The 24277-nt window shown below is 40.0% G+C and overlaps 1 protein-coding gene across 3 annotated transcripts in view; it reads right to left on the bottom strand.

Moving 5' to 3' along the window:
- Positions 1-2302: 2302 nt before the first annotated feature.
- DSP (desmoplakin) overlaps positions 2303-24277 on the bottom strand; it is a 37747-nt gene continuing 15772 nt past the window's right edge. Inside the window, exons 7-24 of one of the 3 annotated variants that reach the window (XM_026044784.1) lie at positions 23821-23982; positions 22780-22884; positions 21474-21569; positions 20801-20926; positions 19761-19913; positions 18105-18259; positions 17446-17572; positions 16774-16978; positions 15959-16176; positions 14976-15142; positions 14518-14656; positions 13057-13250; positions 12609-12771; positions 11925-12008; positions 10959-11066; positions 10178-10276; positions 7053-9344; positions 2303-5620 (exon numbers count right to left, since the gene is read on the bottom strand). In XM_026044784.1, the coding sequence (XP_025900569.1) occupies positions 2426-5620; positions 7053-9344; positions 10178-10276; positions 10959-11066; positions 11925-12008; positions 12609-12771; positions 13057-13250; positions 14518-14656; positions 14976-15142; positions 15959-16176; positions 16774-16978; positions 17446-17572; positions 18105-18259; positions 19761-19913; positions 20801-20926; positions 21474-21569; positions 22780-22884; positions 23821-23982 (7788 nt within the window). In that variant the 3' untranslated portion in view covers positions 2303-2425. The remainder of the gene's footprint in view (positions 5621-7052; positions 9345-10177; positions 10277-10958; positions 11067-11924; positions 12009-12608; positions 12772-13056; positions 13251-14517; positions 14657-14975; positions 15143-15958; positions 16177-16773; positions 16979-17445; positions 17573-18104; positions 18260-19760; positions 19914-20800; positions 20927-21473; positions 21570-22779; positions 22885-23820; positions 23983-24277) is intronic. The other 2 variants (XM_026044785.1, XM_026044786.1) reach the window with 2 other exon arrangements.

The raw sequence follows: 24277 nt of genomic DNA, 5'->3' as shown, positions 1-24277 counted from the left end.
CAGCACAGGAAGCTTCCTCTTCCTTATTACAGAGGAAAACTTACATTTCTCTTTTTAGCACCCCCAAGTTACCAACAACCTGCTCAAGTCTTGAGCGACTCTTCTGCCCAACAACTTCCAGCCCTTTCAGGCTACCCTGGAGACTCTTGCCATACCACTGTTTGCTGCAGGAGTGTGCATAGAGAAAGCAGCGTCACCATGTTTTGAGATAATCTTACATATGGGCTGTCCACATGAGACAGTTGATCCAGCAGTATTAGGTAACGCACAGAGATGGAGTTTTAAACAACCCACAGAGACACCAAGGATACCCCATGAGAACTGCAAGCAATGCTGGGGGACAGATGTGCCACAATGAACACATTTGATGTCCCCTGTCCATAGGAGTGCCCCTACAGCTGAGTTTTCTTCAATAATGAACCTAGAAGACACTTAACACTACAGAAACAGCTTGTAAATAAGGAAAGTAGTAATTTTTGCATAGCTGCTTCTCCCTAGCAATCAAAAAGCTATCCAGAAACTGGACCTTCCTGCCGTACAGCTGATCAACTACRGCTGCAGGAAGCTCTGAAGCTGCAGTTTGAAAGCTCCACTTCAGCTGCTGAAGACAAAATTACTACAATTCATTGCATTCCTCACCCCAGTGAGGGGAAACTTGCTGCAGAAATTAAGCTGTAAGGGAACAGTTCTTAACATTTGTGTCTATTAGCTTCTATCTGTAGCTAATGACAAAATTCAAGACCGTTGGAGTTCTTACATGGYATATGGCTGAAAACAGGTATGTCCCTCTGGCAACTCTTCCAAGTACTTACAGGATGAATTTATCTTGGATGTTGAAATGGTCCTATTAGCTTTTCATTGAAGCTCTGACCTGGCAGATACTTCTAACCAGACAAATTCTTGTAAGCAACCACACTGCTAGTAGCGTAATTCCTACGCAGTAGTATCTGCACTGTGCAGTGAAAGGGAGAGGAAGAGTCTCCCTCCCTCTCTACGAAGGACATTCTGCTTTGGCTGAGGAACACTCATGGTGGCTGAAGTAGCTTCAGACCAAGCTTCTGTCCTGTGGTCGCCAAGTACTGGTCCATTTTCTCAGCTTGGGACAGGGCCCAGATAAAAAGGGCCAGAGGGCTGATCACTGCCTATGCAGAGCTGACAACACCGAGGCAGGGGGACACTGCAGAAYGTGAGTGGCTTTTGAAAGATCCTCCTCTCATCACCCTTTCTGGCCAAGCCCAGACACGATGTCTCTGTTCTGCTCAGCTGACCAAAGTCAAATCAAGGCGTAGGGGAGAATCTGACTCAGTCTCCTGTACCTGAGCAGAGACCAGAGGCTGGGTCACGAGAAGAAATGTGCTTCTCATCACGGCCACAGCTGCAACCAATTCTAAAAAGTGGCTTTCTGCTTCTAAGGCTTAACAAATTGTTGCTATCTTTGTATTTCTATAGAAAATACAGACCTGGGTGTCCATATTCATAAACATGGTGGACCATAAAAAGCAGTGGGCTTGTATAGTGCCTTTTTTATGACAAAACTAGTACTTGGTACTTCTTTAACATAATTGTTCTTTCTCTAACACTCAGGTCCAAGAGYGTCCACAGCCAAATTGAATAAGCACATAACAAATATTTTAAAACTTTAAAAGTTTATTGCCCAGAATAGCTGACTTGGTGCAGTTAGTTTTTCATTTTGTTACATGGAAATTAAGCAAAAYAGTAGAAAATATTTGTAGGTAGTAGTAAAACAAAAGCCCAGCTAATAACAGTCCTTAATATCCATCAAGCTATACTTAAGAAAATGGATAGCCAAACATAGAAAAGCAGAGTATCTCTGGAAGAAGACAGACCTTTTCATGTTACATTATAGGTTCCAAACCAGTAGAAAAAATATTTTTTGTCCACATTGTTAATATTTTTTTCTTCTTAATAGCAAACTGAAAAGGCCTAGATGGAAAAAAAAATAACTACTGAAAGACTTTCATACTTCAGTTATCACCTTATGGGTTGACAGTTACAGATAACAGAAGGCAAATGATAGAATGCTTAAAATATACAGAAGAAAACTGATTAAAAAAATCCAAATACTAAAAGAAAATGGCAACTGGAACTCCAAATTCTCAAATAAGATATTTTATGTCCCATAATCTTTACCACACAAATTTGCATTCAAGCATTTTACAGCTTTTTTTTTTTTTTTTTTTTTTTTGGAACAGAAGTTAAACATATCCAAAAGGGATTATTTTTTTTTTTCAGTAAAGTGACTTTCTATGAGTAAATAAAAATATGACCACAACCAAGATTGTTTTGGGTTTTGCTTTTGAGTTGTTTTGTTGTTATTTTAGGAAAAGGGATACAGGAAAAAGGGATTTTAGGAAAAGGGATTACCTAAATGATACCAAATACAGACGTACACCCTTGCATATTACTAGCGCCCAATAGACCCACTGCTGAAGGTTGAGTATGAGTAAGAATACGAAGATGTTGCTGATGCATCAAAGCTTCCCCTCCTAGATCCACTGCGTGAGCCTGAACGCGAGCCAGAGCGAGAGCCAGAACGCGAGCCGGGTGCTGAGGAGACATTATAGGGGCTGGATATGCCTTTAGATGAAACAGAGGCTGCTTCCAAGAGTTTGAGCCCAGTGATATCCTCCACCATTGACCGATTCATTGCATCTTTGTAGGATATTTTCAGCTTGGTCTTGGGGCAGGTCAGAATTTTGGGATAGCTGCTCGTGTCTTGCAATTTCTGAGCAGCTCGACCGTCAATCAATCCATTCCTAATGGCTTCTTCAGTGCTTATTCTTCCACGCACTTCTGGGTCCACTAGGCCTCCAGTGAGGTACTGGAATTCAAGGAACCGCTGCCCAGCCTCGTAAGGCAACCACTTTTCCTTCACCGCTTCAGCTGCTGACATTCTCTTGCGGCCACCCTTTATGCCTTCAAACCCTAGGTAGGCCTTCTGGGCTGGTTTGAGCCGTGTGGCCATATCCTGATCRATGATGCCCTGACTGACGGCTTCCTGAAGCGAAAGCCTCTGGCCTGTGGTAGGGCATATTATACCCCCTGTGCAGGCCTGGGCTTCAAGCAACCGTTGCCCAGTGATGCTATCCACAATGCCCCGCTGAATAGCTTCTGAAATGGAGATTTTCTCCAAGTTTTCTGTGTCAAATATGGCTGCAATAGGACTGCACTCCTCTGGGGTCTCTGAGAAAGAACCACTCCGTATCAGTGAGGAAGAACTCCTGACGCTCAGCACTGTGGGCGACCGCGTTACCGACTCATGCCGAAAAACCTCATCAGTGCCATTGCGGCAGGAAATCATGTCTGCAAACTGTGTAAGGCTTAGACTGCCAGAACGGTACTGGTCAAAAAACTTCCTCTCGACCAGACCTTTATCAATAGCATCTTGTATGTCATACTGGCTACCTGTTTTTCTGTCAACAAGAACTACTCTACTGCTGCCATCTGATCCTGTAATAGTTATTTCTTCCCACTCACATTCCTGTTCAGCTAGTTCTGTATAGGTATCATAATCTATGAGGCCTTTGCTGTATGCCTCCTGCACTGACATCTCCCTGTTTGTTTCCGGATCTACGATGACAACCCGGCGTTTCCTTAGGGTGTTCTTCTGTGAAGTGTGCACTACCTTCTTCTTTTCTCTCAGGGGCAGGAGGCAGAGCCCTGTTGCTTCATCCTTTATGCATCTATCTTTCAGCTGCAAGTAGGTTAAGTTCTCCTCTGTATTAGGATCAAAAAACCCTTTGGTGTCATCACTTGGATCACTGAGAATTTGGTTGAGCTCCTCATTGAAGTAGCCACGCTTGTAGGCTGTCTCTACTGGCAAGCGGTAGCTTTCCTTGGGGTCAATGATTCCCCCAGTAGCAATCTGGGCCTCCAGCAAACGAATGCCATGGCCCCTCTCAATGAGCTCTTTGTTCATTGCTTGAAACAGAGAAATGATATTCCCAGTTTCTGGGTCTTTGTACCCAGTGACAGCTCTTTCAGCTGAGAGAAGCTTCTCTTTAAATTCAATTCCAACAAGGCCTCTTTTGTAAGCTTCTTCAACAGGCAACCTTGCATTGCTGACGGGATCCACTATGAACCCTGTTGCTGCCTGGGCTTCTAGGAGTTCAAGGGCTGTCCCTGGTCTAACCAAACCTATCTTCATTGCCTGATAAATGCCAAGCTTCTCTTTAGTAGCTTCATTGTAGATACCAGCAATACAGCTGGAGCCCTGAAGGAAATCAATAATTCTCTCACTCACTTCTTCCACTGTAATTGCACCTCTTTCCAAGTCATTCCTTGTTGATTCCTTAATAATTCCAGCTTCAAAGAGTGCATCAGCTGAGACAGGCTGCCTGATCCCTTGGAATGACATACTTCTCTTCTGCACTGGGAGGAGCAGCAAACCAGTATGGGGCTCAATCCTGCATTTTTCTTTCAGCTGCATGTAAGTGACAGCCTTTTTGGTGGTGGGATCAATGAAATTCTTTGTAGAACTCTGGCAGTTGTTCAGGATCCTGTACAGGTCTTTGTCAATCAACCCACGGGATAAAGCGATGTCCTTGGGAAGGAAAACACTGTTGACAGGATCCACGATTCCTCCTACAGCCAGCTGAGCTTCAAGCAGGCGAATCCCAGTTTCTCTGTCAACCAGGTTTTTCTTGATGGCTTCAGACACTGGCACAGTTTTTCCTGAGAAGGGATCTTTAAACCCTGTAATAGCCTTTTCTGCTGTATAAATTTGTTCTCTGTCATCAAAGTCAATGAGATCTCTAGCAATAGCACTATCCACTGTTAATATCTCATTTCGGTGTGGATCTATCACACCTCCTGTTGCTGCCTGGGCTTCTAAAAGGAGGACTGCATTTTCTGGTGTAATAAGCTGATTCCGTTTGGCTTCAACAAACGAGTACTTCTGCCTGGGTGAAAGAGACACCCCCGCAATAGCACCTGCTCCTTTGAGATAGGGTTCAATGTCAGCAGCAACTTCTTCCACTGACCTCTGTCCCTTCAGCAGTTTATCCAGCGTAAGTTTGTCTATCAGCTGGCACTCGTACAGCTGCATTGCAGTAATCTTCTTCCGAAGCCCACTGAACAGCAACTTGGAGGCATCAATACAAAAGTCTTCCTCAGTCTGCGTAGACCTGTGGGAGCCATATGGGCGTTGCTTGAGTTTCTCTATCTCTCTCTGTAGCCTGAGCCGTTCAGACTCCAGTTCCGACTGGCTCTTGACAGCAGTCTCTTCCAGTCTGCACCTGTATCTCTCCTCAATCCTTTTAATCTCCATTTGCAGCCTTTCAATCTCACTCCTTAGAGCACTCTTYTCCCTCTCACTCTTTTCTCTCTCACACTGAATCTTTCTAATGGATTCCTCTGTTCGGGAGTGTTGGCTCTTCCACTGGTTGAGGTCATTCAGGATTTGCTGTTTCTCACTTTCCAAACGTTGCTTCAAACGACACTCCGATTCCAGGGTAACTTTCAAACGGTTCAGTTCCTCTTCTAATCTCTGCAGCCTGGCTTTATCTTGCTCCAAAGCACTCATTTTTATCAGCAGCGTTTCTCTTTCTTGCATAATGTGGCTATACTGATTTTTGGACTCTTGAATCCTATTGGATGCCTAAAATTTAAAAGAAGAAATAAACCAAGAGAGAACAGTTAAGAGTTATGCTCTCCACTTACATTGCTCTTTRGCTTGTCATTTAACATAGCAAAATGTCAGTGAAGGATATCCTAGGCATTTTTTCTTACCTAAGACAATAGATACATCTGTAATGTCTGAAAGTATCTCTAGACTGCACACTACTGCCCATAGCCTTGATTTGCTGATCATTTACTTACTTCTTTACAACTTTTTAATACTTCTTATTGTACATCTGCATAGAACATTCAAGAGACATTAAAYATCAGTGCCTGGAGATGCACACTGCTATAGTCCTACTGATTTGAGCCAATTTATGCCAGCTAAGGACAGGTCACAAATGTGTAAGAAGTAAATACATAACTCATTCTTCTCATTTTCATCAGTGTCACGTACTACCTCCAAAGATTTCATCTACGTTATTTTATGTTTTAATTCACTTCATGTCTCCATATATGTTACATACACACAAACATGAACAAGTGTGTCATCCTTGTTAAACTCAATATGATTTTATATATTTGCAATACATGCATATAAATACATATATATGTACTGATATCAAATCATGTTATTAATTTTATTTTTTAATCAGTATTAAGATTTTAAAATTAAGGAATGAAAAACTGAATAAAGAAAAGAGTACCTCAGAATTGGAATGAAAAATAAAAAGGATTGTACAGGGCAGAAGGAAACGGAAATGCTTTCAAAGGTGTTCACTTGTCTATACAGAAAAAGCTCTTTGGACAAGAAACTAGGCAGAAGAAAGACAAAAATACTTTTTTCTTTTACTTCTCTGGGCTATTGCCTAAGATTCAAGTTGAGAAAATAAGGGCAGATGGTAAAATATGCAAGTGACTTAGGATCATAAATCCCATCAAGTCAATGAAATTTAGGCTTTGAGTCTCTTACGTACTGCTGAATATGTCACCTTTAGTCCTTAGCTGGAGCCAAGACTCGTTTTCCCAGGGTTTTCTGGGCCTTTCAGCTGGTTTAGTTGATGCAACTTGGATCAGCTTCAAAGGACTAGGGTAAGCTATGCTGGTGGAACAGTCCTGAGAAGCTCGTGGCCGGCAGGGTACAGCTAAAGCCCAGTGGAACACCACATGCTCTCACTTCCCCCTAGGATGGTGTGGTGAGGGAGACTGGTGCAGACCCTGAGGGAAAAGCTCAGCTGAATGATTTAGACAGGTTATGGCTCCCTAGCACAGCTCCCAGGCTGTAAAGGGACAGCAGAAGGCAAATTTGCCCTATTGCTTAAAATGAAGAAGGGGAGAGGTCATAAAAGGGGTATTAGTCACAAGCACAGTGAACTTAAAATAACAAGGTGTGAATTAAGTTGATTCAAATGGACATTGTAATTAATTAATCTGAGAGACAGTATAGTCGGGATCAAAATATGTGCGAATACCTCCAGAGCCTGCTTTTGGAATTTTTCAATTTCCTGTCTCAATTTTTCCCTTTCTTTCTGTAAATCATTAATCAACCCCTGAAGTTCCAGGGTTTGCTTGTTGCTCGTCTGGAGCTGATTCTTTAGTTCAGCAATAGCAGTATTTTTCTCATCAACTTCAGTTCTGACCATTCTGAGGTTATCATATTCCAATCTAACATTTCGCAGCTCTTCCTCTAGTAACAAGTGTTCCTTGGTTAGGTTTTCGGTGAGAGACTGAAGCCTTTCAATTTCTATTTTGCACTCATTCAAGTTTTTGCTCTTCTCCTCAGAGGTTTTCTGTAAGTGCTCGTATCGCAGGTGAGCCTGTTTTAATTGTTCTTGTTCTTGGACCAACTGACGGCGTAAAGTCTCAATATCAGATGTGTATTTTCTTATCTCCTCCATGTATCTCTGCTTCTCTCTCACATGACCATCTAACACTTCTCTTTGGTGTCTAAGATCATCTTCATTTCTCTTCTTTACAATAGACACTTCCTCTATCTGCTGCGTGAGATTAGTGATTTTAACTGATTGCTCTCTCACAGATCTCCTCATGTTTTCTAATTCCTCTTCCAGTTTTTTCCTCCTGGATGTCTCCTCCATTACAGTTTTATTCTGCCTGCAAAGTTCCTCYTCCAGCTTATGTTTCTGGATCTGCAAGTCCTTTATAGTGCTTTGGAATTTTGCACTTTCTTGATCTCTTCCTTTTTTCTCCTGCGAAACTCTCTCATAGTCAATTTTCAGCCTGGCCAGTTCCTGCTCTTGGATCCTTAGCTTGTTGATCGTCTCAGTTGCAGTGGTATTTGCTTTCTGCAGGTCAAATTGAACTCTCTTTAACTGACTGTTCTCATCCTCTAGTTCTTTTCTTTGACTTGTTTCCACATCCAGTAACTTTCTCAGCCTTTCAATCTCTTTGTTCCTTTCCTTAATGGTCTTAGAAGCATCATCAAGGGACTGTTTGTATCTCGTGTTTTCCTCAGAGTGTCTCTGAATAACTTGCTTTAGTTCAATCTCCAGCTGCTGTTTCTTCTGAGAAAGTTCAGAGCCAGCCGCTTTCTGCTGCTGAGCATTTTCCTCTACTTTGCGTAGATTATCTGTTGTCTGACTTATTGTGTTCTTCAGTCTCCTAATTTCCTCACACAAATTCCTATTTTCTCTCACGGCATTATCAAGCTGAGTTCTATAATTATTTGTGTCCTCTTCCTTTTGCATTGTGACCTGGTGAATTGTGTTCTTTGTGATATTAATCTCAGTTTCATATTTGTTCTTTAAACTAATAATTTCCTCATCATAACTGTTCCTTACCTTAGCCAATTCATTTTCAAGTTCCCATCGACTTTTAGCCTCTTCCTGAAGCTGAATCTTTAGTCTTTCTAGCTCCTTAGTTTTATCCTGGATAGTTGAGGCAGCCTCTTCAAGAGCCTGCTTGTACCTTGAGTTGTCTTCACCACGAAGCTGAATGATCTGTTTTAGCTCCAGCTCCAACTGATGCTTTTGCTGCGACACCTCAGAACTGCAAGCCTTTTGCTGCAGGGCATCCTCCTCTGCCCTCCTCCGCTGGTCTGTTGTTTGCAGAATGGCATCATTGAGCCTCACAATCTCATCCTTAAGGTCTCTGTTTTCTCTTGTCAGTCTGTCAACCTGGGCTCTGAGACCTTTTGCATCGTCATCTTTCTGTGCAGCTATCTGCTGGATTGTGGTCTTCTTAATATTAATCTCAGTTTCATACTTGTTCTTTAAATTACTCATCTCCTCGCTAAACTGGTTTCTTACCTTAGCCAGCTCATTTTCATATTCCCTCTTCCGTGTGCCTTCATCCTGAAGAAGAACCCTTAATCTTTCTATCTCGTACTCCTTCTCCTTGATGACCTTCTCAGACTCTAATTTTTGCCAACCAAGGCTGTCTTTCTCGTTTTGTCTCGTTTTCTGTAGTTGATCATAGTCATTCTTCTGCTGCTCATATCTATCCTCCAGCAACTTCCTTTTTCTTTTCTCATCTTCAGTCTCATAAGTCAGTCTGGTTATTCTATCATTTAAATCTTTTATTTGGGCATAGCATTTGTCCAGGTTTTGCTTTGCAGAATTTCCATCCATCTCAGCTTGTCTTTTCATCTCCTCCAGACTCATAAGCTTTGCTTTGAGCTGAGAAATGTCCAGCTGGTACTTCTGCAGATTCTGTTCCAGGAATTTATGTTTGTTGCTTGTCTCTGAATTTGAATCCCTGGCAAGCCTGAGTTCTTCTTCCAGTAGTTCAATTTTGGTGGCTTTCATCTGCAAAATGAAAACAGGAAAAAATCCATCTGTGAGAACTTTTTCAAAATGTTTATGTTCAATACAATACACATTCACAACACTGACAACATGTAAGATGCATGTCTTAAGGTTTTTCTTCTCTGCCTCAGTGGCAGCTCAAAATGCGTATTGTCATCAAGGAAAATTCTACTATCCTTATTTCTTCAGTCAGATACTATGCTGAAACCAACAGGATGACTTTCAGAGGAAGGAGGTATTTGATGAGGGGAGGAAAGATGCACTACAGATGGTAAAATCTGATGTACCAGGAATTCAGCAATGAGCGCTTAAGCAGCCTCACAGAGAATTGGCACCATTTTCTAACAAGTGATTCATGCCATGACTTCTGAATGGCACCTCTTTCTGTTCCCACTGAGCTGAATCAAGTTAGGAATTGCTCCACTTGAAATAGTGGATACCAACACTGTAGACATGTCCTGAAATGAGAAATAACTTCTTCAGTACGAGAAGGAAGCATTCAGTACTCAGATAACTGCATGCTCACCAAGGTCAAGGCTTTGATGGCAAGAGRTGGACCAGGGCTGCACACTTTGGGGTTTTGGCTAAAGTTCTCCATCCCACACATCACCTCAGAAATGACTGCAAAACAACATACTCTGAGAGCAGAGGCATGAAACTGCCTATATACCTCCTTGATGGGATAGCACCGAGTCTTCTACTGGTTTAGTAAGCTCAGGATTTAGTTTTGTGGACCATTTTGCATTGCACTAGAGCAGAAAATTTTTGACCAGTGATAGTTTGCCAGTCTGTGATAAAAATGGAAGGCAAAGAAAATAAGAAAAATAGATTACCTTCAAATCCTCCATGCTCTTTAACATTTCACTTAAGAATTTGTAATAATCTCCTGATCTTGTGAGAAGTTCTATGTAGCGAGACTGAGCCTCAGCAGCCTTAAGAAGAAAAAGGAAATTTTTGTTAGCCTCTACTAAGAGCTAGGTAGGAACATACTAATATGCTTATGTCTCAGCTCACTTAAAGGATTCCACTTCACCAGAGAAAATATGTCACTATGTTACTAATATGTAAGGAGCAAATTCTCTTCTTGACAGCTTCATGTGCTTTTCAATAGATAGATAAAGGGTTGTATATAGGGATATATAAAGATTATAAATTCTCCCTTCTAATAAATATACTACTACTTTTTTTCAAGATTATTTTCTTCCACAGCAGGTGTGGTATTACATTAAAGGATTCATTCCCTGTTTCATCATGTTCTTCCTGTCTCATAGTCACAAGCAACCTAGATCAAATTTTCAATAGTACTTAATTCCCAGGTTAAAAGTGACTAATCCATTTGGGGCACAAATTCTATTTTTCACAATGTCTATGTAATGGATATTGAATAGGAATGAGGTAAATTCCTGAGGGTTATTCTGCACATGGAGTTACTACCTAAATGATACCAAGCACAGTTATTCACCACACAGTTACTATTCTGCACCAATTCATGCTTAGTACACAGTTACAAATAACAGTGCTAATTGGCATTATATAGCCAATGTATCACTTGCCATATCTCATATGGATTAATAAATCCATTCAGAAGGATGATGGCAAAGGAAAGAATGATACCTCTTGCAGAATCAGCACTGAAGGGGACTGAACAACACACTTCTTGATAGGTATGTTGAGTAAGGTTTCTAATCCTGAACTGTAGGAAGCAACCTGTAATTCATAGTCCTGTAAAACAGAAAAAAATAAGACCCATTTAGCAACTGCCAAGGATCCAAGCATCTCTGTGCTATTTGGACTTCCAAAATGCAAATAAGGAAGTTTCTCCTGTTATAAAAAAGCTACCTATTTTTCCTTGCTTTTCTCTGGCCATCTATTAATGAACCTGTTCTAAATAGTGGCTCATCAGTCCGACTACCGCTGCATGGGGAAAGAATGACAAAAGGAGAGAGTTAACATTTTGCAAAAACAAGGAGATATGTGCTTGTTAGTTGAGGGCTACAGAGAGGTAGAAGGATTTGCAGGAGCAATTAGTTCAGAGACTATTACTAACCAAAATATTATCAGAAATAACTTTCTCCACATCCCTTTTGTGCTATATATGCCATGACAGGTGTAGCGATATCTTTGTCACAGAGATGGAGCTGGAGAGGGATGGAGATAAAGGTCACAAAGAAATCCAAAGACCACAAAACCATGCCCTATTTTTCCTCATTTTCATGGCTCCTACATGCCACTCCTCCTGCTAATCTGCACCAGTCTTGCTTCCAGGACCTAACCTGTCCTACTTCCTAAGATACCAAGCTATCCTCTACTCTCTTTTAACATATGAAATGCAAAGAGCTGGTCTGTCTAAAAGAAGGCTTTGATTCTCCTGAAGAGAAGTTCTCACTGTTATCTACTGTATCATCTGGCGCTCCTCAAATGGCAGGTTTACAAATCGCACACACCAGGGCTTCACTCCAGCARTTTCTGCACACCCACAACAGGGAGCTGCCATTTCACCCACCAGTGCAGCAGAGGCAGTGGGATACACCCTACCATGTTAAAAAAAAATATCCTACAAGAACACTGAAATCCAGGTACCTTAATCGCAGCTGAGCACTGATCTGCATGCTTGAGCAGCTCTTCAACTTTGTCTCGCTTCCCACAGATTTCACTGTGCAAGTTCTGTCAAGAAAAACGTGAGCTGTGAAACAYGGTATCAGATTTGCCAGCATTTCCTCCTGTCCATACTGCTTCCATCAGAAAGTGTCCGCTCAAAGAGACCATTACAACCCCCAGAGGTCGAGATGTGGAAGGGCCTCTATCTGTGCAGTCTTTAAAAAAGGCAGGCTGTCTGTGTATGAGATTTTTGTCAGTAAGAATTGCCTAGCAAGTGAACAACCACCAGAGCTGGGGCAGAACAGCTACTTGACTTCGCTTTAGATGTATTTACCCTCTCTATTTTTATTCTCGTGCTGTAATTTGTCCCGTAAGTTACGCCATACAGTTYTTTTGATTACTTCAAAGAAGTGGTTTAAAAGCACCAGTCACAGAGTGAGAGCAAGCATGGTCTTGCTCATCACCTGTACCAGTACACCCAGAAGATAATTAGGACAATTATTTGCTTTCAGCTGCCTCCTACACATGCGATGTATTTTGTGTAGCTTGTGTATTCTATAACTCTAACTAGCACACTATTGCGGACTGCATTGATATGGGTATTTTCTGAACAGTAAAGCAATTTAAAATTCAATTAATTGAGGACAACTGCAAGCTGCTGTATACCTTCTGTTCATGTAGATATCTCATGATGGTGTTGCAATCACCCAGTTTCATGGACTCAATGGAATCCTGCCTGCGCCTGGCATCACAGATCCATTTGCTCAGAGCCTGATATAGATCTCTGTACGTTTTCAGCTGTTTGATCTGCCTTTCCAAATCCCAGGATCTAGAAAAATTAAGAATAAGCATAAACATAAACAAAAAGAGAAAAAAAACACCCTTAAAACCCTAATTATATGAACTACTACATTTTCTTAGTCTCACATTGTTTATCTGAAGTTTATTCAGTCTATTTGCAGTTGCTATCTACGGTTAACTCTAGTCTTAAGAGTGAACTATCACTTGCAGAGGACTGGCTACATTATAGTGATGCTATTCTTTTAGATCAACTATTTGGAGATTTCTGTAGCAACAGCAGTAAGGAAAAAGTTATTAGGAAATTCATACCAACCTGTTATCTATCTGTTTCTCAGCCCTCTGCCAGCGATCTATCAGTTGGGTAACTTTATCAGAAAACTTTCCAATGTCCAAATCATACAGGGCATATGACTGGCAAGACTGTGCATGGATCTGATGTGTTTTCTGTAGTTCATTTTCCAGGGCACTCAACAGTGACTTTTTCATGTTTAGGTCTGCTTTCATTTTCTGAAGGAAAACCAAATGATGTCATACATTTTATTCTTCAGAGGGTATTAAAACTTCACCATCAACAGCATGCACAATGTGTTAGGATTTAATCATTTGCTTTCTATTTCAGTAAAGTATTATGCTGATGTCAACTGGATTTAAATATACATGATGGATTTAAATATACATGAAGTATATACTCCAGCAACAGACAARAGACTTAAGAATGTATTTAACGTCAGACTTATTTCTAAGTAATCTGCCAAACTAAAGCTTTCTGCTCTCATATTCTGTAGCTAATATTTCAGTTTCTTGGACCTATGCACATTAGTGGTTTTTTTTAAAAAAAAAGACTAGAAAATGTCATTGAAGTCAAAAAGTTCCTGTACCTCCAASAGCTGTAGGACCAAGCCTCAGGATTGTCATATGAAGTTTCAAATTTTATCTGTAATGTTATACTGATTATTTTGGAGGTTTGTTTGCATTTTTATAAGCATCTTCCACAGAGAAGTGTGCATGTTTCCATGGGCATATACAAACATACTGTGGGCTCCTGGGAAATGGCACACAGTACAGATAGAGCTCTCCCTTGCATTCCCTGTCCTTTGATAACATGCTCAAGTGCTTTTTGTCTTGCTCAAAGTCACACCAGCTAAAGCAATTCAACAACTGAAACCACAGCTCTCACTTAACATGATAAAAMAGTAACCTGGTTGTGCTCCATTTGTGCCACCTGCACACCTCTTCCCTATTACATCTGAGAGCAGGAAAACAAAGGAAGYTTATGTCTCCAAAGGCACTTAGTGCACAAAATAACCTGCTCAATGTCAGATAAAGAATACCCCAAAAGAGGACATGCTATATAGGAAGAGGACACACAAAAACATTATAATTTAACTTGTTACAACTACATGATATTACAAGTAAGTAATAAGCGGGTTTTTTTGTGGAGTTTTTTTTTTTTTCCAAGGAACCTAGCTAGGAATCTTCAAATCTAGCTTCATAGGTGATATAAATAAGTCCAGGTAACTTTGCACTAACACAGCTTATGGAGAGCTTTCACCTTCCTTCCACTGGCTTTGCTGTGGTGGCAGCAACAACCAGGGTAGGGAAGAATAGAAAATCTGCACATTCCTCCTAATAATCTGCAAAACAATTATACTGATGTGTTATAAAATGCAACAGAATCAGTGCTTCAGCTCCTGTGATTTTGCAAGGGTTCAATCTAGCTCAGCAGACSAGGAACAGCAGGTAGGAATTTTATCTTTGGGACACGGCCTCTCACCTTCAGACAGGCCCGATAAGCCTCCACTTTGTCCAGATCCAAAGGAACAGTCTCCTCCTCAGACAGTCTGACTTCAAAAACTCTGATCACATCTTCTGTTTGTAGAATGACTTGGAGCAGGCACCTCAGTGCATCCAAGCTACAATAAACAATGCAGTAGAAGACAAATTCATTAAGAACTGAGACAGGAAATGCACTGTTTATAATGCATTGTGGATGGTTAAGAAGAACTGGGAAGACAAAAGGAAAATCAGCTATTCCCATGATTCTCACTTTTAAAAAATCACCTTTCAAAAAAGAGAAAAAAAACACATAAGTTATGTTTCTAACTATGCATGCTACATTTCTAGAAAAGTAAATGTAATAATTTTATGCCATTGATATTAAAAGGAAGGTTTCTAGAGTAAGAAATGCAGAAGAAAGTGAATGAAATATTGCTATAATCTTGATTTTCTTACCTGTCTAAGTAGCCAGCAGATACACCATTAATATTTTCCAGTTTTTGAAATAGAGCATTTATCTCTGACTGCAAATACACATATTTTTCTGAGCCTCTGAAGTTAGGCAGCAAGTCCTTATGCTTATTGAGAGTTTCAGCCATTATTTGAGAGTCATTCTGCACACCCTAAGGAAAGAGAATGCCTGATTACGCATTTTTGGTGTCTGAAAGATCATTCTACTGCACATACACTATTGATCTCTCTATCCAAATAGTCTGCTATTATCTAACCAGCCTGACTGAGGTTGGAAGCAGTGCTTCAGCTTTGTTTCTTCAAGATGAAGTCAGTGACATTCAGTGGTTTCTGTAGTGCACAGTCTACAATGGTAACTCTCTTATCTGAGCAGCTCTCCCAGCCTAGGTACGTGAAACTTGCTCTGTAGAAAGCAATCCACAGAGCAGCTTAGTGACAGCTGCCTGATCCACACAGTGGCAGTGCAGGGTCCTTCTCCTCTGAAGGCTTTTGCWGCCTCATTGCTCCAAGGGAATTACTGAATCATATACTGAATCTGTTCTCTTTTCCTATTATTTTTCTCTTCCAGTCCCCTTAAAAGTGTACAAGCATCCATGCTGTGTCCCAAACAGCATTTCAGTGGTGAGTGGTCAAGTGTGGTCTATATAGAAGGATGTTAACAGTGCTTTAACTTGGATGACGGTTAACATGAGATCACATTCACTTGACATTAGGTCTTATGTATTCCAGCCCTGACAGAATTCTTCTAATATCCAAGAGTCAACTTTTCCTATTTAGGCTCCCAAGGGAGGAGCTAAACTCCAATTAAAAGCATCACAGTTAGCTTCCCAGTGAAAAGTACATGCTGATCAAGCCCATAAAGGAACCAACAGGGCTTTCACAGCTGATCAGTAACACAATAGCAGTGTGAACTGCATGACAGAGCCACCCTAAGTTTGAGAAGATGAACGAAAAACATCCACAGTTACCTCTAAATCCTTTAATCTGACTGAAAAGTCATGCAGGGCCCCTTGATCCACACCAAGAGGAGCTCTCTGGACCATCCGAATCTCGGAAGCTTCAATCTGACGTCGAAGTTTCTGAAGCTCCATCAGCAACCAGGCCTCCTGCTTCTCATGTTCTCGGTTTCTGTCATTAACTATGATGGTGTTTGAGGAGCCCAAAGGACAGGTCTCAGTTGGGACAACTGTAAAATATTATTTTTTTTATTACATGTTTACACTGTAAAAATTAGAATGTAACTACTGGCTAAACAAATCTCCTTCATTTGGAAAGCCAATGCAATGTCCAAAAGTCATAAATACTGATGTATTTAAGGAGATATGAGTTCTTTTGTAGTTGTTTCAGGTCATTAAATCTCTCTTCAAAAAAAAAAAGAGACTTGCTTCCCAAAATGCAGCAGTAAGATTTTGCTTCCAAATAACTAAAAAAAAAATCAAATGGACTAAATTCCCTTACCTTCCTCAGTAAGTTCAATGAACTTCAGAGGATTATCCCTAAYGGTCACACAAATGGAAGGAAGTATAAAATCCTCGTGCACAGTCAAGTTTTATCTGCTATCTGCAGCTACTATTCTTGGACATGTTTCTGAGGAGTATTTTCAATACTCTGTGGTCTCTAGGAGGCTCAGTCCAATGTCTATGAATTTCAGTGAGATTTTTATTTTTYCCTCTCTTTTCAGAAGGAAAGCTTGAACTCACTAAGCATGTTTACATAAAAAGCCACATATCCCCAAAGAAACTCACAAAGGACAATGAGTACAAAAGGCAGGAGTACAACAAACCTATTTGTGGCTGCCGTGGCTGATTGGGCAGTTGTATAATCAAGGTTTGATAATGTTTCTGGGCATCAGTGAACTGAGTCTGGATCTTTCGTTTGTCTTCATCACCAAACATCTCCGAGCCCTGGCTGTTCCTAAGGAATTCTTGGTAATGGATCTCCAGGTCAGTTATTATTTTTTGGTAATCCTCCTTACGCATTGTTTTCAGCTGAAATAAGGAAGAAGAGTGTGTTTTTCTTCAAAAAAGAAACATCTGGAGAAGGTCAACAGCAAATAAAATACAAGGGAACATACTAATACAGCTCCAGAAAATCAGAGGAAGCACTTTTTAGAACAAAGCTTACAGGCTGCCTTTAAAACAAGAGAAGTTGCAGGGGGGAAGTGCCATGCCAACTAATCTACTTCTGTTGTAAAAATTTCACAACTTGTCTATCCATRCCCTTGTGTTGTGGGAATCACTATAGCAAGTATGTAATAAATCTCCTCAGCTAATCTTCCAATTATTCCATATCATGTTGAAACAGGACAGTATTTATCATCTCCTTCAATAAAATATTGTGCAATCCAACAAAATGAAGGGCGATGGTTTTGGAGAACATACAGCTGAGCTGCAGACAGCTAGCACTGTTTGGGACAGCAGGATATGTCTACAGTTAAGACTGGTTAGAGTCTTACCTTAGCAATAGTCATTGCTCTGATTTTCTCAATGTCAATCATGCAATAATGCCAGGATACCAGGCTCTTCATGTTGATATAAAGCTGGTTCCACAGAGCTAAAATAGCTTCATAGTACTGCTCAATCCTGAGAGGAGGAAAAAAAAAATCACAGTTGAAATTTCTTTGTCTCTTATATATAACCCCTGCAAAACAGCCTAAAAATTATTCACTAGATGTSGAGTGTGTTAAGATCTGTTTTCCACTAGAAAATGCAGAAAATGCCACACAAATTAATTTATCTGTAACTCTCAAATGAATAAATAGTGTATCCAAGAAATCAGACCTCAAATTCCAAACTTTCTCCAGTATTTTGGTTTTGAGAATAGGTGATACCACTAACAAGAAAACTTATTTTCTATAGCAGTAAAGAGCAAACTCAAACTTTACAGGACAGCCTAAAGTGATTCTAAGCATGTAATTTGAGCCAGGAAAAGGCAACTCACACTTTCAAAGTACTCAGAACATGCCTATGGCACAAGTGCAAGGATTCCTAAGCTAGCTTGATAAAAGCTCACCCCTACAAGGAAATTTAGTGCATCTGCACAACTGCTCTTTTGAGTGAACTCCTCCATCTACTCTCAGTGGTAGGTGTAATTTTGCAGACCCAGGCAACTCACTTGGTAGCAAGATCCACTGCTAACGGATTGAGGGGAGGKATGATAAGACTAACGGAGGGCACCAGCATATCAACTCCTCCAGGGCCAGTCACCAGCCACTTGCTGCGCTCATTGTTGTCCTTCAGGATGCATTCATCTCCTTTGCGCACTGTTTTCTGGGGGAAATACAGAACAAGCATGTTTCCTTCAGTCAGGTACGTGAGGTTTCTAAGAAAGATGGACAGTGAAGAAGCATCTAGATTACAGAACTGAGAGTGCTTCCTAGGTGTGGTGTGCAGCATGGCTTCATGTTGGATCAGGGAATCAGGGCAGGCCCTTTCTCCTGAATCTGGTTTCCCTGCAAAGGAAATTCAGGAAAAACTAATGGGAGCCAGCGAGTGCTCTGAACAGTTACTGGCTGAGTGGATCGTCAGGTCCTGGGGCCTGTTCTGACAAAAATATCAAAAACTGAGTATGGATATTTGGCCAGAGTAAACCGCACAGTGACTTTCAGCAACAAGACACTTCAGAGGGATCTGCAGTTGTAAGGATTCTCATTGTTGCATCCATATTTGCACAGGGAGAAGGGGAGCGTGCTGCTGAGCAAGTAGCCACATCAGCCAGAATTCCTGACACCGTGACAGCACCGATGCCAGTACAGATGACAGTACACGGTGCACACATACAACCCACTCTCATCCAAGGGCGGAAATCTTCTCTTACCACCCTGACAAAAGCCCCTCCTTGCATTATTTCAGTGGAGTCAATAAATATAATTTTTGACATTACTACAAAAAGGCCACAGGCTTTGCATTGACTCTGGACTTGCCTGGGCATACTTTGGCCTGAGTAGACATGAGTTTGTTTAACTGTGATTGCAACTGTCAAGCAGTCAAGCCACCGTTGCCTAAATTTGTTTAGCTTTAGTTACAGTAATAACAAATAGTCATTCTGTGTGGGCTGAACTTCTGTGACTGTAGATTAAAATGTGGTAAGGACATAGACAAAGAGTGCAGAAAGCAGAAGTCCCAGGCCGTAAACACAAATCACAATGGCCAATTAGTGGTTACCATGGGAATGAAATCTTGTGAATCAGGAAAACCAGTTTTAGAGACAACTACAAGAGCAGAAAAAATGGGTAATTGGGAACTTGTGAGGAGAAAAAGCAGATAAGCAGAAGCACCTAAGCAGACTGTTAAGAACAAATACACAAATAAACCCAAGCTCCCTCAGAACTGAGCTGGAAGAAGCCACTGCCACCATCATACTTCTCCAAGGAAAGATTTTGTGGTCACTCACATTCTGTTAGATGAAGCCTGAAGCACTGGACGGGTCAGATGGACCCTGAAAGGGTGAGCACAGCACCAAGGGAAGGGGAGATGCTAGGAGGTGTCTGTATAACAATTTTAATCCAATTATCAATAAAGTTTTTTTTTGTATTAATTTGAACTATAGGGCCATTTGCTGAATATTGATTAAACTTACTTAACCAACCAGAACCTCTGGTTTATCTAGACTTGTGTAAAGTTCCGAGCTTTTTTTCTTGAAGAAATACAAATGCTAAAGAAAAACAGAAAAAGGGCTTAAACCTGGCAGATCAACACCTTGTTTACCAAATAATCCGCCATGTTCTGAGTGAACCTGATATTCATTCCCAGCCAGAAAGGTATACACTACCAGATCCTGTTTGTAGTCACACAGAGCCTTGAGGATAATGGGCTTGTTACTCCGGTAGTCTGGGTTGCGTGGTTTCAGCTGCACAATCTTCTTGGACTTATTCACCAAACTCTGCACTTGCCTTTTGTATTCAAGAATTCTCTCTCGTTCGTTCTGCAATGATTAACTGTATGTTAAAACTTCATTCTTAAAAGAAACCATATCTAGTTCCCAAAGTTTAATTAAGAAAGAAATACATATGGAGCTCTCTGTAAGTAAAATTTCCTTGGGCTGCAGTATGATCAATCTTTGGACTCCAATGTAAAATAGCCACTTTAAAAAAAAAAAAAAAGAGAGAGAGCAGAGAAATATCAAACTAAGTATCTTTGCAGCTCTAACAAAGTGTTCTTTTTCTTCCAGGTTTATTATGTGCTTAAAGTGATGTAAGAGACACAAGAATAAGTGAAAAGAAATCTGTTAACAGTATATATTCTACAAAAACTATTAATACCTACACTCGTAACCTTCACTTGATCAACTGCCTTTTTACAACATGAACCATTTTTCCTCAAGTAGATATCACACAGAATTGTAAGGCCTGACTCATGATAAGCAAATAGTTAACTGAGCTATAAAAGTTAAGACTTTTCAGAGAGACAACTGTGACATAAAATGACATAATGGATAATCTATTAAACAAACATATCCTTTCAGGAAAAATCTGTCCTCTGTYCACGCACCTACGAACTAATCCTTTTTCTTTTCCCCTTACTTGCTAGCATGTCAGGAACTTGTGAATTTGTCAGGCTCATTTCAGWATGTAAAAAGACATCAGCACAGGTCTCAAGCCATATTACCCAAAGTAAAATGATAACACTAACTCATTTATAGGCTATCCTCAGAAATCGATATTAATATAGCACTAAAGTTGCAAGTTTTGTTCAGCACTGGATATAATCATTACATTTAAATGGGGTTTGCATTTGGTATCTGAAGAGCGCTTTTGGTAACTGATTTCCATTGAAGACAAAACATCATCTGTGAGTTGAGTCTAACAGTACCTCCAGTTCTTTGATCTGTTCCAGCAATGTTTGCAGTGACATGCTCTTATCACAGATGAACTTCTTCCTGATAGAATCTTGCAAGTTCTTCAAGTAGCTTTCTGTGGCTTGGGCTTCCTCAAAAAACTACAGAAGAAAAGGTGAGATTTCAATTGTATACTTCTCTCACAAACAAGTCTCATTAACGCCAGTGGATTTCTTTCACGAGAAATCCCAGATCACATCTGGAAGAATGGCAGCGTTTACAAATAGAAGAAAACACTGTGCTAAGTACAATTGTGCACAAATTTAGGAAGATTCTGGTTCAGAAAAACTTTCATTTATCTAGTGATGAGATTCACCCTTTTAACAAATGCAATGAGGAATATAACATCTAATATGAAATGTTGATCATATTCACAATCTTTAAATTTTAAAGCTCTTTCTTGAGCAAAACACATGTCTACAGCTCTGGAAATTCTTGCACATAGAAAACAGCAAATACATTTTTTTGGTTACTCAACACTGCTAGTAAATGGAAGGTTTTGAAATATGTGACTAAAAAAATGTTCAAAATGTGTAAATGCTACCAGTATATGAAGTTTTTTAATAGCAGAAATAATTTATGAACAATTATTTATACAATACTTGTATAATTCAGAAGTGAGTGTGAATTTTCCACATCACTACTCACCTGAAAGTATGCTGCATTCTCTTTCAGATGAACATCAATGCATTTGGTGATCTGAAGAATCCAGCTCCACTGAGTTTGCAGTGTATCCATATAAGCCTAATAAAAACAAAATAAAGAACTGCAATCATTGCCCTGGATCTCTCTTCCATGACTAGATTCAAGAACACTTATGCCCCACATAAATGCAAATGAAAGATCTACCACAACAAATTAATGCACATCGGAAAAGTACAACTCGCACATGTAATTCCRTGACTTCTAAATATCTACCTGACTGAAGAGAGTTAAAAACCTGTTCCTTGAATGCAGAGAAATTTGTTTGTAATTTTAATTTTGTTTCATCAACATAAAGCCTGAAGTGCATGAACAAAAGGGGATGACTAGGAAGGTAAAAAGCAAAAACAGTAGTGCAAGTAAAATTTCAATTGCAAACTTTGTGTTCTCCTTATCCAAGAGACACTGTAAAGTAAGATTGTTTATTACGACTACTTTTAAATTTAAACTTTTCACATAATCCTCATGTAWAGTATGGTGTATCTTAGGAAAAATACACACAACTTTCTACTTAACTGAGGGAGCTTACAAGGATCTTTCCTTTAAAGCAGAAATTGACAGCTGAGAAAACYATGAATAGTGTTTTATACAACACGATACCAGGTGAGTCGGTAAATATATAGAAAACCAGAGGCAAATGATTTTTTTTCCAACTAACTTCTTTCATTTTCAGAGTTTTGACATGTACCTGGAATTATAATTACAGCATTATCTAGTAAAATGAGATTTTTCAAACTGAGGCAGCCTTTGTAACTAAAAGGTAAATGTATAACAAGCAATGAAAGCAAAACCATCTTGGCTGAGCTAGAGAAAAACATTATAAATTTCAGTCGCATAAAGTATTTGCACTTGGATTAAATATAAACCTTCACCAAAGGGTGTGGCTATCTTCAAAGTATGCCTGCTAAGAGAGCAGCAGAACAGGAACGGGATGCTTTCCTACCATTAATTCTGCTGCACTGAAGTCAACTCACAGGAGATACAGCYATTTGAATATATTTAGACAGTTTCAAAAGCCTGTACGCTAGTTTTCGTATGCATCTGCAGTATAAGTCGCCAGGTTTGTAGGAGAAGTTCTTACAATAAATGAGTCCTATAATAAATATTATTTATTTGATCAGTCTATATAGTTATCTGACAGAAAAGCTCTTCTCCAAGTCCATATGCAGCACTGTGTTTACAGACATTGACTGAGAACTTTTCTCAGATAACAACTAACGGGAGAAAAGAAATGGTGTGAAAAGTAACTCACCTCAATTTTGTCTGAAGCAGGGTGCTGGTTGAGCACTAGTTGGTCGCTCTCTTGTTTTAGCTTGTTGAGTTCTTTTTCTTTAAGCTCCAACTCACTCATGCGTTTCTAAACAACAAAGCCCAGCAGTGAACAACCTCCAAGGTACATGGCATAGGATGGATTAACTGAAACTTCACAGATAGTTAGGACTGTGTAAAATTATCCCTGCTAACATTAGATATTAATTCCAGTTTACTGAAGTTAAATACAAAGACACCAGCAAAGGTCCAAACATTCCAATTCTGATCTCCAGGCTCGCTACTTATAGAGCATCCAAAACACATCCCTTCCTCTCAGAGGATTGCAGGTATGGAATCCTCTCAGAGGAAGCAGGTATGACTGCACTTGCAGCATCAAGAACTGAAAAAAAAAAATAAGAAAACACTATCTCCCCAATGACGTGAACTGTCATTGCTTTTACAGTTTGGTAATTGGCACTGATAGGGGTTAAACGAACATACAGGCTCAATTTGCCTGTGTACTCGCAGAAAGCAGGAAGCAGCCATGTAAAACCCCTCTGCCTGTACTCTCAGCGTGTTGCTGGCAAGATGTCAGAGGSAGGGAGAGCAGCTCTCTCTGTTACACTTTTACTTCCTGGCAACAGAGATTAGGGACAGATATGGGGACCATCATACCCCTCCTAGTTCTAACAGGGAGAATTAAATTGCTTGATTCAAGGCCATTAGCATAATGTGCCAATATAAGGACTGTGTTAGCAAGCCAAGCATGATTATTAATGAACTGTTCTAAAAAGGTCAGTTTCTAAGCTTAAAATGAACCACAACAACCAGCTCAGTGAGAGCAAAATCTTTCAATAGGTATATCTAATCTTAATTTTACAAGGTTGTCACATAGTACTTACTCCAAAAATGTTCGTAAAAATCCCTAGAAATTTAGAAAAAGTGGAATACCTATTCCATGATCAGCCTTCTAAGCTAGCCTGATCCCCTCTCACTATGCTAAAAATAAAAACCATGGAAAGGAGAGGTTGGTCTCTCTTACAGAGAAGGCCTCCTGTTTCCGGGCAATGTCGGTATTCCTGTCACTCCAGTCGTAGAGAAGCTCCTCTTCCTCACAGTCATTGATCCACATGATCTCTCTGCTAGTGGCTTGGATGAGGTTCTGGAACTGACGGAGCTGATCCATTCTCTCAAAAGAGTGTTTCTGCAAGGAATTCCAGAAATGAGAGGCAATAAACACTACAAAGTCCATGTGTGCGAGAGAGGCAAAAGTCAAAAGCAAAGCACATACATTTTTTTTTTAAACTAAGAATAACAGTAAAAAACACACCACTACAAAACCTGGCAATGGACAGTTGATAACATGCCTGGATTTATGAAACAATGGGAAACTAAAGTTAGAAGCTTTGGAAAGTTCATTTCAAAAAAAAAAAAAAAAAAAAGAAAAAGAAAAACCATTCAGCATTTATCCTGACTTTAATTGGCATTTCCTAATGATA

This window comes from Nothoprocta perdicaria, unplaced genomic scaffold (assembly GCF_003342845.1).
Source record: "Nothoprocta perdicaria isolate Ctin4 unplaced genomic scaffold, notPer1 scaffold_382, whole genome shotgun sequence".
Lineage (NCBI taxonomy): Eukaryota > Metazoa > Chordata > Aves > Tinamiformes > Tinamidae > Nothoprocta > Nothoprocta perdicaria.
The sequence above is the reverse complement of the archived record's forward strand: the minus strand, read 5'-3'. Positions and strand labels throughout refer to the sequence as shown.